The sequence below is a fragment of the Podarcis cretensis genome (genome assembly GCF_951804945.1).
Source record: "Podarcis cretensis genome assembly, chromosome: 6".
Lineage (NCBI taxonomy): Eukaryota > Metazoa > Chordata > Lepidosauria > Squamata > Lacertidae > Podarcis > Podarcis cretensis.
Genome location: NC_137175.1, coordinates 77,949,139 through 77,964,205, shown reverse-complemented (window position 1 = coordinate 77,964,205; position 15,067 = coordinate 77,949,139). Strand labels below are relative to the sequence as shown.

The window sequence follows — 15,067 nt, the reverse complement described above, 5'->3', positions numbered from 1 at the left end:
ACCATGGTCAAACCTTAGAGTCAACTGATTTATTGGGTTGTCAGATATGGGCTCTTTTATTCTTGAGGCTACACAGTCCTACATATCTTATTAAAAACATTATCCTGCATGCCTTTTGGGGGGGGGGGGCTGCCTGAAGCCTATAGGAGAGATGCTGCTCCATGTACCACCTTTTTCCCAGATGACAGGAGTGATGGTCAGGGACTGAGTCTTTTCCATTATGGCATCCGCTCTGTATAATTCACTTCCAACGAAGGCCCACCCAGGGTCCCTGTTCCTTCATTTTTGAGGACTGGTGAAGGTGTTCTTACTCCAGAAGGCAATTCATTAATGATCTGTAGGTGTTCTTTGACATTTATAACTTATTCCGCAGTATAGTTGCATAAACCGTTGCTGGCTGTCAGGATCATGGGAGCATAGGAAGGTGTCTTATACAGTCAGACCACTGGCCCACCTAGCGCAGTATTTTCTATCCTGACTAGCAGCAGTGCTAAATGGGTTTCAGGTGGGTGTCCTTTGCAGTCCTACCAGGAGATGCCGAGGATTGAACCTGGAAATTTCTGGATGCAAGGAAGATGCTCAACCACAGAGCTACAGCCCTTCCCTTCAGAGCTTTTGTTTCTAGTTTTTTCATTCAAGGTGGCTGGCTTTTAAGCAAGTTTAATTGGTTTTAAAATTGCGTTATTTTATTGCCTATGCATTGCCTTAAGAACCTATGGGTACTGACAGCAGAAAAATACTGTAAGAATATTTACATGAGTGCGTTTGCTGCAATATTTACAAGACTCACCTGTTCAGGTCTGACTTGAGCATTCATCAGGTGGTGAACCACCATGTCAGGAAGACGTGCATCTTCACGCAGAAACTTAGTTAGGTTCTCCCCATTTTTCAGGATGTCCTGGATTCGTATGCCTCTTCCTGGGTGAAGAAGACAAAAAGGACAAGAGGCCTATTAAGAGTTGGTGCACCATAGTGGCTTTAAGAAAGCCAGTACAGTGGTTGAGCTTGAGCTAGAACCACAAATCCATTCCATGGCTTTAAGGAAACCACTTGTCAGAGCTGCCCCTAGGTCCCAGCTCACAGAGGACCAACGCGAGGCTGTCGTTATGTACAAAAGTCTTTATTGAGGTTCAGTTTCCATTTCAAAGCCGCAGCGCGCAGCTCTACGTCTTAAACCCTAGACCGGCGAAGTCCCGTCTGAATCTCCTCCCCTCTGACACCAGTTTAAGATCCTAGCCCTGCTCCACCTTTTCCGCTGCTTTCTCCTCCTCTGGGTCCTCCTGCCCGCTGGGGCATCCCCCTTTCTGGACTCTTCTGACGCTGAGTCGCTTAACTCCTCCCCCTGCCTCCGGCGGGCTTTAGGACCCGGTTCCCAATCCTCATTCTCTGCTGTCCCGCGCTCCTGTACATTTGAACTTGCCTCTCGCGCCAACCCAGTGACCTTCCTCCTGACCGTTACACTACTTCTGTCACTGCTTCCCTCTTCCGGGATACTGGCCGGATCTGACCTCCCCTCCGTTGTCTGACTCTCCGATGGAGGTGTGGTCAGCCCTGCCTTATCTTCTCTCCCTGGTGGGGAATGCACTGGCCCCGATCCTTGGGACTCTTCCCCCCCACTCTGCTCTGGTGGGGAAGCTGGTCCTGATTTCCAACTACTGCTCTGGGAGTCCCTGCTGCCCCCTTGCTCCTGGGGCGTTCCCCTTGGGAACCCCCTACCCCTGGCCACTGGCGCCCCCTTCTGTGAATCTTCCGATTCGCTGGAGAGGCTCATGGAATCCCTCGGTCCACTGTTCTCTTCTCCTACGCTCCCCTCGGATTCTTCCCCTTCGCTCTCCATCTCCTCTCTTCCCTGTGCCTCTGCTCCTGAGCCCCTGACACCACTGTTTCTGACTCTTGGGTGCACACCCAACTCCACTGGCCTACCTCACAAGATTGTGGTAAAAAATTGTGAGATAATGCATGCCAAGGGCTTTGAAGGCTGCGTAGACACTATACCTTTAAAGCACATTCAAAGCACACCCTCAAAGAATTCTGGGAACGGGAGTTTGTTAAGGGTTGCTGGGAATTGTAACTCTGGGAAGGGTAAAACTACAGTGCCCAGAATTCTTTGAGGGGAAAATGTGCTTTAAGGGCAAGGGGTTTTTTGAGCAGGAACTTGGAGGACACTGAGTCCCTTACCTTTTAAAAATTAATTAATTTTATGTTTGGGGCGGGGGCTGGAATGGATATACACCAGGCATAGGCAAACTCAGCCTTCCAGATGTTTTGGGACTACAACTCCCATCATCCTTAGCTAACAGGACCAGTGGTCAGGGATAATGGGAGTTGTAGTCCCAAAACATCTGGAGGGCCGAGTTTGCCTGTGCCTGATATGCACCCAATGCCTGAGCCAAAAAAATCTGTAATCAATAAAGTTGTGCCCTTTTCTAATCCAAATCATTGTCTGCTTGAGGTTATTAATCACATCTTACATTTAGACACTGCCTGTGTGTGTGTGTGTGTGTGTGTGTGTGTGTGTATGGCACTGCGACTGGGCCTGCAACCAACCAATAAACAAACAAACAAATAAAACAAACAAACAAACAAACAACTTTCATGGTGAGTTCCCCCACCTTCCCCCCCCCCGAAAATATTGCCTATTACAATATTATTTAAAGAAGTTACAACTGAGAAGTTACAACTGAGGAGTTGAGACATACATAGAACAAAAGTAATAAAGATAGAGAGATTAATTTCCCAGAGCTGTTGCTCTATTCCTCTGCCTGCATTACACATCGGCTTTGTCTAAAAACACTAGTACTCAAACTAGTGGGGTTGGGTCCCCTTGGGAGAAAGTGGGACATCCGAAAGGGGAGATAAGATGCTGAAACAGGCTTTCTTCTCCCCATCAGCCAAGGTGTGGGTGAATCATGCCCTCTAGCAGAGGATCAACACTGAATCATGTGGGGCTGACAGCTCCCTCAGTTGCCCCATCATTCTCAGCCAAATTTAGAAGAAACGTCCGCTTTGTTCCAACGGTGCTTCCTGATATGCCGTTTTAGGAAGCGCCAGAAACGTTTTGCTCTATTCCGCTGCCTAATGCCAATGCAGGCCCTATCCACATCAAAATCGCTGCACAGCAGGAACCATGTGAGAATTGCTCCACACTCGTACTAGGTAGTGCTGGATTGGGAGAGAGGCAGGAGGTAGAATAAGTTTGAAATGGAGGGCAGGGGGTGAACTTAAGAAGTTTGGGAAATACTGGCCTAAAAGAAGTGCATTCATTTAAAAACAAACAGTGTTTAAGACTCTTTATTTTATTTTTAAAAAGGTGCCTGAATGTGAAATGACAGTTGTATTGCACATTACACAAGAGACTTGGCATTTGGACCACGCTTGTTTATTTTTCTGAATGTTGAATGGGGTTGGCATGCTCATAAAATGCAGGCCTGGGATTTCAAAGAATGGAAGAAAGTTCCCAAAAAAGGCCTGGAGTGTGGCCCTGGAACTGTGAGCTTCAAAGCTCTTGAGTGTTTTGTAGTTTGGTGTGTGTGTGTCTCTGTCTGTGTCTGTCTGTCTGTGTGTGTGTGTGTGTGTGTGTGTGTGTGTGTGTGTGTGTGTGTGTGTTTTCAGTCACTTACTCAAGGAGAAATGGTTTTGTAATCTCTTTCTTCAGTTCACCTCCCAAAGACCTGCTTCCTTGTAGGGAGTCCCGAATTTCTCCAATTAGTTTCTCATGACCAGGGCTGGATTAATCATTATGCTAAGTAAACTACAGAGTAGACTTCTCCCAATCAAGCAGGAGAACCTGCTGTGGCCTAATTTTCTAGGAGCTTTCCTAGGAGCCTGCTACTTGCAATTCTTCAAAAACCTGCAAAAAAAGGCTCAGAATATCTGCATCTGCTCTCTCATCAGAGTGGACAGAGGTAAGCAGCCAAAATCTCTGACAGAACTGAAAGATTAGTAAGAATCTGTTTTCACATTCATTTTCACCACTGATCATAAGCCTGCAAGCGGGTCAACAACCTCTTTAACAAGAAAAGCATGTCCTTAGGGAACAGTTGACCAGACATGGACTTTGTGCTGGTGCTCAACCAACTCATGAAGGCCTATGCAATTTGTGACCCACCAAGCAGAATGCAGCTCACCAGCTTTACCTACCCAGGGGCAAAACTAGACTTTATTTCACCTGGGTCAAAGACCTAATTTGGCGCTCTCTGCATGCACATTTGCTTACACACTTGCACACACACACACACACACACACACAAACACACACACAGGCTGGGAGCCTCAGTGGCTCCCCTCTGGAGGCTTCACCCAGGGCAAAAATACCCAGCTAGCTCCCCACCCTCCGGTAGCTACGACACTGAACCACCTACCCTTTTTCTGCAGTCCCTGCAGGCAGCATAAAGTGCTCTTTGGCTTGATGAGTTACAGTGGGGTCTCCTGTAACCTGCATTGTGACAGCGTGCTGTAGAGTTGTCTGGATTTGATGTGTCACTGAGCCAAAAAATCTAACTTGTGGATGAAGGCTGCAATCATGGGCAACGGGAATGGGGAGCCTGCAGCCCTCCAGACTCAACCCCAGCCAGCATAGTCAAAGTCAGATATCATGGGAGTTGTAGTTCTACCACAGCTGGAGAGCTTCAATTTCCCCATCCCTGCTACACACACACACACTAACCAACCTAAGCCCAATAGCCGTGTATAGAATTGAACCGAAAAGAAATTACTGTGTCCATTGACCAAATGAGTGAATGGATTACTGCTGTACTTGCACAAGCTGTTGGCACAGATGAAGGGGAGTGGAAGGGTCTCAGGTTAAGAGCACAAAGGGCCAGGAAGTGTAGGAAGTGTGGCTCAAAGAACACTGGGGAGAACCAGACTTTCACCACTGACCAAGAGGCAAAGTCAAGCCCAAGTGAGAATCTGAGCCCATGTGAATTGTGGAAGCTGGGAGCTGAGACAGGCAGGTGGATATGATAGCAGATGGGAAGGGAAGCAGCAGAGACCAGAGGCACCTGGAGTGAGGGACTGGGAGTCTCATTGCTGTGTCACTGGCAAAAACTGCAGGTTAATCAAGTTGAAAATGTGTGACCGCTGCTTATCTTCTGAGCAAGGAAATAATTAACAGCTTTTCTCCAAATGACAGAACTATTATTACCTGCAATCCTTTCGGGATTTGTCCTCATGGTTTCCATAAACTGGGTCATGGAGCGTAGTTCTTCCCAGAGTCGGCCCAGTTCTGTTGCGTGTGCATTCAGCAAAAGTTCTTGAGCATCTTTGTACACTCTTGCTAAACTGAAGGAGGTGGAGGAGCAGGAGGAGGAGAAAGACTGCTTAGCGTGGATTGCTGCATTTCCCAAAGGAGGTCCATATCATGGTGGCAGGCAGCATTGCTGGGCACATGTGTGGAGAAAGTAATCACAGCAGCCAGTTGCCTTTCCCATCAGACTGGAGTCCTCCAACCTGCGGGTGAGCTATGCTACGCCTTTCTACTTATGCCCACCAACAGGGCTATGGAAAAAATATGACATATAACCCTGAGGACAAGATAGTGCCCCCTTCTTACATTTACAAGCAGGGTGACTGGACAAGCAGTTGACTCTTAACTTCAACCCTGGTGATGGGGCTGTGTCCTTCACCTGACCCCATTACCATGATGGTCCCATCCACACCATAAAATCAAAAGAGATTAAAACCACATTCTCCACCAACCCCAAAGAATCCTGGGGACAGAGCTACAGTCTCAACACCCTTAACAAACTACAGTTCCCAGGATCCTTTAGGGGGAGGCCATGTGATTTAAATGTATGCTGTGTACGCAGTGATACCTATATTTATAACCTGCCCTTCGTCTAAATCACAGAGTAGGCAGCAACAATATTTAAAGTCACCGATAAAAAACAATAAGAGAAATAAGCCTGTGTCACATCAGTTCTACCTAGCCTCCTATTTACCAGTTTTTTCACAACACAAAATTGGGTCACACTTTGTGAGCTCATCAGGGGGCTGTTTTTCATGCAGTCATATATCAGAGGCAACGTTAAGGAGCACAGAAACACAGGAAGGTGCCTTATACAAAATCAAAGCACTGGCACATCTAGCCAAGCACTGTCCACACTGCCTGACTGTGGTTCTCCAGGTTTTTAGACAGGGGACATTCTCTGTCTAATTTTGGGGTTCATAGTTAATTGGTCTATTCCCCTGGAGATGCTGAAGACTGAACTGCCAGGAACTTTCTGCAAACGCCCTACCACTGAGTTACGGCCCTCAGCTACAATTTCACAGTAGAACATGGAAGCCTATAACATGGGCAGATTTCTCCCCCTCCCCAAGATGCAAGAGACGCTGTCAGCTTACATAGAATTATTGTAGTTTGATACGACACCTGGAGACTCTCCACGGGTTGGGCTTTTGAAGCAAGGATTGTTCATATTACAGAAGATGCCCTGTAGCCATGGCAGAGTTCCTGCAGAGGGCATCGCCTTGTTTGGGAAGTGACCTTGATATGAGAAAACAGGAAGAAATAAACATAGCTCAAACTGCTTACATAGATACTAACCAACTGAGCTATCCGGTGGCATATTAGATTAAGGCACATCAGTTTTCTTAAAAGGTTAATTGGAAGAGCACAACCTTCCCCAACATGGCCCCTCCAGTTGTTTTGGACCAGGCATAGGCAAACTCGGCCCTCCAGATGTTTTTGGGACTACAACTCCCATCATCCCTGACCACTGGTCCTGTTAGCTAGGGATGATGGGAGTTGCCTATGCCTGTTTTGGACAATTCCCATTGACTCAGCTGTGTTAACTGGGGCTGATGGGAGTTGTAGTCCAACACTTCTGGAAGGCACCAAGTTGGGGAAGGCTGACCTAGCATTTTTTTATTTATGCATTTATTTATTTAATATATACCCTGCCCCTCCTCTCAAAGGAGCTCATTCTGTGATGAACACCTCCACTTAATTCCTGCACATGATAAGCTAGCATGCCAGAGCTGATATGTGCTGTCTCTATAAGCTTGGTGTCTATTTATTTTTGAAGGAGGGGATTTTTCAAAATATGGAGTTCCACACTTGCACTCTGAAGCAGGACAGATCAGGCACCATTCTGCGGCGTGCTTTTCCTACACATATGAATTTATTTTAACTCCAACTTCAATAAAATTATAGTGAGTGCCCCTTTCATTTCAGCAGGAGCATAGTAAAGTCTATGCTGTATGGTTCTTAGAGGCAAAATGGATTTTGGTGGAAGGGGAAATATTCCAGTGTTTTTCTACATTGGGTTTGGTTGCAAAAGTTCAGATTTATATTCTCTTAAGTCTGAATATTTTTGCTTACCATATGAATTCTGTTTGAATTAGGAACTTTGGGGTGGGGGGAGGCATAAAATTTGGTAAGTTGGCATTTAACATTGCTACCTTAACAGCAAGGCAAGATTTAAGTTACTAAAAAGTATTCTGCCAAGTGAAATTTGAAAACATTTCAAACCATACTGTAGGTGCAAGCTAGAAATGTGTGCAAAACTTTGTTTCAGCTCCAGTGGTTTGGAAAATATTAGCTTTTGAAGTGACTAAAGATACAGGCAACACAAATAAGAAGAATACAATGCTTAGGGGGAAGAGTGCTTTCTCTAGAATAGGGAAGTTTTTAATATCTAATGTTTTACTGTATCTTTAATATTTTGTTGGAAGTCACCCAGAGTGGCTGGGGAAACCCGGCTAGGTGGGTGGGGTATAAATAATAAATTATTATTATGGTTCACTTCCACAAATAGTACATGGTTAAAAAATCAGATTGACATCTCCTTCCCTTTAATAACAAACCAGACTGCATTCTGACCATGGTCAAAGACAATAGGCTGGTTAGTGAGCTCAGCTGGCATGTACTTTGCGCCAATTATGTGGAAGGGAACTCTTTCAGGCGCAAAGAGATGCAGTGATGAGGGTAAAACCACAACAGTAGATTAAATGGGCAGAAAGGGACAAGCGTAGGAGTCAAGAGCAGGATGATTCATCCACATTAATCCTCTAGACCTAGTGTACTGGTGCAATATTATGGGAGCTCTAGCAAAGTATGTAATTACTTCCATCAGCAAAGCTCAAAAACATTATATCATGCCCATTGTACCTTTCTAGTAAACATTTGCTATCAAGGCCCAAGCTACAGGCCATGGGAAGATTGATAGGCTCCATCAACCTCTTTTTCCAAAGTAACAGATAGGCAATGGTAGGGAATCAGAGCAGGCACGGGGCAAATCAAATGCCATCCTAATGATGCCACCTAACATGTTCTTTCAACATGCATAGTGCTGGGGAGCTCCAGGTTGGTGGCACTCAACCCTTACCCCACAACATGCAGGACTGGCTCAAGATAAACGTTGCTGTATCTGCTTCCTTGCTTACCAGCAGGTAAAAGAAGACCTAACTTGTTAGCATGTAACAGAAACCTAGGCCGCTTTGATTTATTCAAAGCCTAAGCAAGGAGTGTTGCATGCCAAAAGTTGTTTCCATTACCAATGATGCTCTTACATTCATGTTGGCGATAGAGTGGATTGGCGCTCCTCAGCCAGACAAGGATAAGAAACAAGGACATAGGCCACACAAGTTCAACCAGAAGACGAAGCTGAAAAAAAGTTGGATGAGTTAATGATGTAATCTGAAGACATTGTGACTTTCACCAATCACAGAAGTGTCTGATAAAACATGACTCTGCCATCCCAGTATACAACAAAGTATTAATATGTGGCTGCTTGCAGCTCCTTGGCTCCTCCCTGGGTCTTTTTGCTGGTACACTGAGCTAAGTTAAGCCAAGGTTTGGGCTTAGCATGTTGTCTGAACCCAGACTCGTGGATAAGCTCTCTTTGTAGACTAACCATAAGCTGTAACCAAGGTTTGTTTTTGGTTATAGCTTATATTTATTGTGGAGAGAGCTTAACCACAAACCAGGGTTTAGATGACATGCCAAACCTGGCTCAGATCAGCATGGTGCAACAGCAAAAAGGTCTGGGAAAGAACAAAGCAGCTGCAAGATCCACTCTCGAAGACTGTACACTTCCACTAAGCGATGGTTTGGCTTAGCTTGATGGGAGAACAAAGTCTATGAGACAGCTGGAAAGGCTGTTCAATAGCTCAGTCTTGAGTGACAGACCAACCCATGACACTGGAGGCTACTCCATTAGGACAGATGGGAGAATGCTCCATGAAACTCAATCTTGATTCCTTCAAGCCCATCTGCCTTCTTACATATAACCAGTGCCTCTCCTTTGTCTTGGTTTTGCCATTGTAGATGTCAAAAGGAAGGAGGATGGGGACAAAAGGTAGAATGGCTTGGCCATGCCTGTCACGAGCTCTGGCTCCACTTCTCACTGGCTCTGGCTCAACCTACTGTTGGACTGCCTTCTGCCCCATCAATAAGCAACATTAACCCATGGTGTACACCTAAAATATAAAACATGAACGGGAGAAACTGGCTGCTGAAAACATGTATATCTCTACAGGGTCACTCATCAGAAAGCCATACTTGAGTGCACTCCTTGTTTAGAGCATGCCTAGCACTAAACCTGTGTTTGTCACTGTATAATGCACAAGATGGCCCTCAATACATCATCACAAAAAAGCAGAAATGGCTTTGAAAAGGATTTTAGCTTAGAGCATCCGCTTTGCATGCAGGTTTCAGGTTCAATCCCTGTCATCTTTAGATAAACTAAACAAACTCATAGTTTGAAACATTGGAAAGCTACTGACAGTGATTTGACTATAGGTATTATTGGTATATGTTTCCTAGCTTCCAACTGTAATATAAAGATGAGAATTGTGCCTGCATTTGAAAACTTAGTGTGGAATTTGCTATTTTCAATTGCTCATACGCAAACTGCATATTACTTAAAATGTGTAGCTACTGCCACCCTACCCTTCTGCTCCGAGTCACTAGGTAATAGATAGTTAAAACAGATGACCGATTTGTCATCCTCATGGTTATGGTTTTCCCAGCCCATCTCTAGATCACTGGTTACTGCCTGTGGAGGGTGTGTGCAATGACTTCACACCACTATTAAATTACTGGAAGACATGATCTTAAGGAAGCGATACTCTTCCCCATGTATATTAAATGAACAGAGCAAGCCTTATGACACACCGGAAAAGGAAGTGCTCTGCATTCCAAGCACTAGCTTGTCAAAGTACAGATATCTTTCTCACCAGCTTTATATATGTTGAGTTAAGCAAGTTCAGTTCTGTATACAAATATTATCTTTGCTCAAAAGTTGATAAGGATGCAGGTGTATAAGCTTTTAGAGCTATGCTAGCCTTACATAATCATTTCACCCCCTCATTCTTGAATATTAAAAAGGTTATTATATTAACACTAGTCCATTAAGGGTTAGAAAACAAATGAATATTCCACAAAAATAAAATAGTTCAGTGTCTGTCTTTGAGTAAAACTAGACATGACACTGACTGTGTAAATGCAACTGGATCTCACTACAGTTATTTTTGCTCCAGTCAACTCCTGGTTAGACTACTGAAATCTGCTCTATGTGGGATTGCCCTTGTGGTATCCAGAAACCGCAAAATGCTGCCACAAGGTTCTTAACTGGAATAAGAAATTCAGAACATAGTATGCCCATTTTTTGTCTGATCTATGTTGGTTGCCAACATGATTTGTTTCTGGTGCTGGCTTTAACTTTTCAAACCCTAATTGACCTGGATATCTTACGAAGCACCTTATGTTCGTCCCCACATCTAGCCTTGCTCCAGATCTGTCTACCATCTGACCATAGGTGTCAACTTTTCCCTTTTCTTGCGAAGAATCCTATTCAGAATAAGGGAATTTCCCTTAAAAAAAGGGAAACGTTGACAGCTATGCATCTGACCTATGTGGAAAGCAGTTACAAGGATCAGGGCCTTCTCTGGTGGCATCCGTCTTGTCAAATGGCATTCCAGGCGAGAGTCACCAAGCCCTGACGCTGAATGATTTTAAGTGTCTGTTGAAGATCTATTTCTAAAAGAAAGCTTTTAGCTGACTATTTATTTTGTCTTATTGAGGCTGTCCCTTGCCGACATTTTTATTGCCGTTTTACGAGCTTCTTGTCTTGCTGTTTGTGGAATTTTTGTAGAATTGGGTCAAGTGCTGTTTCATTAAGACTTCTCCAATGCGATATTGGTGTGCTTTTGCTTTATACATTGTTATGTACTGAGTTGAATAGGATCCAGAATGCAGCAGTCTGACTGGTCCTATAACAATAGGATTCAGATGCAGCAGCCTGATTGGTCCTAGAACAATAGGATCCAGAATGCAGCAGTCTGATTGGTCCACAGGAGCCACCCAATCCAGCTCCAGGTGGAAGGGAATCCGCAACCTGATTGGCCTACAGGAGAATCCCGGAATTAGCCAATCACATGGGGCCCATTGTGTAAATAATGTATATAAAGCAGACCGTCTTGGGGAACTTCCATTCCTCCTCACCACTATGAGCTGAATAAAGAGCATGAAAGCCACTCTTGACTCCGAGTATATTTCATACATCATTATGTATTCTATTATTTTAAGCAGCAAGGTAAAAGAAAATAAATGTTCACATTATTTCTTAAATTAAAAGAAGCCACAAAGTAGTTTGAGGGAATTAATACACAAAGCTGCCACGACATTTGGCAAACCATATTCAGATCTTTGCCTCCCCACCGACACATAAATGATAATTACTCATGCTAGGGTTATCTTGCTACACTGAATACCCACTAATTACCATTCTATGAGTTCCTTAACCACAACACTGAAAAGTTAGACCAGGCCTTGAAACAAACCAGTGTACAATAAGGTTACAATGCCACTGATATGCTGCCATACATGGGTGGTGAGGTGAGCTGTCCTAGAATTATGGCCATCTGTCCACATTAAAGGTAAAGGTAAAGGTACCCCTGCCCGTACGGGCCAGTCTTGACAGACTCTGGGGTTGTGCGCCCATCTCACTCAAGAGGCTGGGGGCCAGCGCTGTCCGGAGACACTTCCGGGTCACGTGGCCAGCGTGACAAAGCTGCATCTGGCGAGCCAGCGAAGCACACGGAAACGCCGTTTACCTTCCCACCAGTAAGTGGTCCCTATTTATCTACTTGCACCCGGGGGTGCTTTCGAACTGCTAGGTTGGCAGGCGCTGGGACCGAGCAGCGGGAGCGCACCCCGCCGCGGGGATTCGAACCGCCGACCTTTCGATCGGCAAGCCCTAGGCGCTGAGGCTTTTACCCACAGCGCCACCCGCGTCCCTTCTCTGTCCACATTACTAGAGAGCAAATACGGGATCTTCTGGATGCAAAGTAAACTCCACCACTGAGCTATGGCCCTTTTGCTGTGGATGGAAATCTGGTGGGTTGACCTAAGGTCTAAGATGCAGCCTCATCCAAGGCATTCTTATGCAGAAGTATCTCCTAAAAAGGTAAAGGTAAAGGTACCCCTGCCCGTACGGGCCAGTCTTGACAGACTCTAGGGTTGTGCGCCCATCTCACTTAAGAGGCCAGGGGCCAGCGCTGTCCGGAGACACTTCCGGGTCACGTGGCCAGCGTGACATCGCTGCTCTGGCGAGCCAGAGCCGCACACGGAAACGCCGTTTACCTTCCCGCTGGTAAGCGGTCCCTATTTATCTACTTGCACCCGGAGGTGCTTTCGAACTGCTAGGTTGGCAGGCGCTGGGACCGAGCAGCGGGAGCGCACCCCGCCGCAGGGATTCGAACCGCCGACCTTTCGATCGGCAAGTCCTAGGCGCTGAGGCTTTAACCCACAGCGCCACCTGCGTCCCTAGAAGTATCTCCTATGTAGGTTTAAATCCTATGCATACTTACACGTTCAGCCCAATAGAATTTAGTAGCAATTATTTCCAAGTGTCCATCATATCAATAGCATAAGTATGCATTAGGGTTCTCTTCAATTCAAAACACACTTATTAAGGAGTAGGTCCCATTTAAGAATGTGGGACTTACTCATTAGCTATCATGGCAAAAGATTGTGCTGTTAGCCGCTGTTTTAAGAACTAGTCAATGCCTGCTGTCATGCTCAACAATCCCTCCCACCTTCTCCTTCTCCTTCTCCTTCTTCTTCTTCTTCTTCTTCTTCTTCTTCTTCTTCTTCTTCTTCTTATTATTATTATTATTACTTTACTTCAAACTATGATGAGATGGGCCCATCAAGTTTCACACATAAATCAGATTTTTTTTTTTTTTAATTGCAGCAATGTTTGCCCGAGGCTTTCTAATCTCCTCCACTCCACCCACTGGAAATGCCTCAGCAAGTGTTTTGAGTTTGGGGGCTTTGAATGAAAGGACCCAGATGTTCTAACTGGAGACAGAAATCCTTCTTCCCGATGCCTCAGGATGAAAAAACAAAAGAGCAGTGTTTCAAATTGCCCCATTCAGAATCACTTCCTCTTCGCTGTGTTTCTCACGTACAGTAATTGGAATGCCCTCATATAATATAAACCTTGGAGGCTCTGGCGCTGTGAAAGGTGCTCTGAGCTTTCCCGCCTGATTCAGCAAAATGCCAGAACCCAGTGACTTTTCTGGATCGGATCCAGTATCTTAAAACATCTCAAGACACACACAAAAAGGTCATCTTGATGAAAAAATAAGGTCAAGGCCAGGAATGTGAAATGTTCTTTTGGAAGAGGGGAAAGGAGGGAGGTTAACAGCTTGAGGCTTCTTAGAAATGCTGCTTGTCAATGCTTTCCACACTGTATCACCAGGAAGCATGATCAGAAATCCTGAGCAATCTTTACAAAAAAGAAAAGAAAGATGGCTCCCTTCCTTCTCCACTTTTCAAGTTTCAACTTTGTTTTTTTTTTTGTGTGTGTGTGTGTGTGTTCGTCCATGCCTTCCAAGCCCACACCCCAAGCCCACTAAATGCCACTCCATAAAATGGTTTAAGATCTCACGGAGCTTGAGACTAAACAATACTAGAAACAATCATTTTGCAGAATTCTAAGCTGCCATTGGACACCACTATTAAATACGTGTTGAGGCCTAAATGAAATTTTGCACAGGAGATCCATTATTGCAGAGATGGGCAGAAAGTAGGCAAGATCAGCTCTCTGCGTGATTTGTAAGATACTACAGAATCATAAGACTTGGAAGGGGCCATGAGTCCAACCCCCTGTAATGCAGGAATCTCTTGTCCAATGTGGGGCTCAAACTCAGGACCCTAAGATTGACAGTCTCATGCTCTACTGCCTGAGCCATCTCAGCTGAAGCACCAAGGATTTCCAATGTGCTGTTTTTAAAACGACAGCAACAACCTTTTCTTTTTATCTTTCCAATTAGGCTGCTGAAACGAATAACTATTTGGGGGGCAGGGGGTGACTAGGAAAGGATCAGTTCTGGTACTGAAATCAAATTCCTGAGCATCTGTTCTGCTAACTTAACTGTAAGTCTTCTCCAAAATAGCCAAGTTTATTGGACACGTGGAGCTGACATACTGAGCCAGAACCTGCATCACCTAGTCCAGGACTGCTCTGCTCTGGCACTGATTGCTGCTCCAAGGTCTCAAACAGAGGTCTTTCCAAGCCCTGCTATTTAAGAGCTGTTGAAATTGGTGATGCCAAGGAACGACTCAATCCGGAATCTGCTATATATAAAGCAGAGATGGGAAACCTATGGCCTTACGGATTATTAGCTGATTGCTCTCAATGGGGATCTGGATGCACATAAAAGAATGCCTATAGCTCAGTGACTCCCAAACATTTCTCCCTGTGGACCGCTTGGAAGTTTCTGAGAGTCTTGGCAGACCATGGGATGATTTTGCTGCCTGTTGTAGCCATTGTAATGTGCTATTGCTAGATGCTCTGTGCTTTTCAATTGCTTCTTTTCTTATGTGTTGTGCTTTATTGTATTACCATTTGAATCCCACACAATTAAAATCAATATGGATATTCAGTGTGAGGGATCGAATATCCACCCCCTGTCTTCAGTTACAAATCACAAACACACTGCAGGCCCTCTAAATTAAAATTGTGGACCACTGGTGGTCCACATACACCAGTCTGGGAACCCCTGATCTAGCTAGCTCCATGAGACTCAGGTGAACATTGTGATGTGGACAGAG

General features: G+C 45.1%; 1 protein-coding gene across 1 annotated transcript in view; it reads right to left on the bottom strand.

Annotated features, from left to right (window-relative positions):
* Positions 1-15,067, bottom strand: part of ABCA4 (ATP binding cassette subfamily A member 4) — a 104,236-nt gene that overhangs the window by 82,552 nt on the left and 6,617 nt on the right. Inside the window, exons 3-6 of the mRNA XM_079981002.1 lie at positions 8,515-8,608; positions 6,346-6,487; positions 5,147-5,283; positions 791-918 (exon numbers count right to left, since the gene is read on the bottom strand). Coding sequence (XP_079837128.1) covers positions 791-918; positions 5,147-5,283; positions 6,346-6,487; positions 8,515-8,608 — 501 coding nt within the window. The remainder of the gene's footprint in view (positions 1-790; positions 919-5,146; positions 5,284-6,345; positions 6,488-8,514; positions 8,609-15,067) is intronic.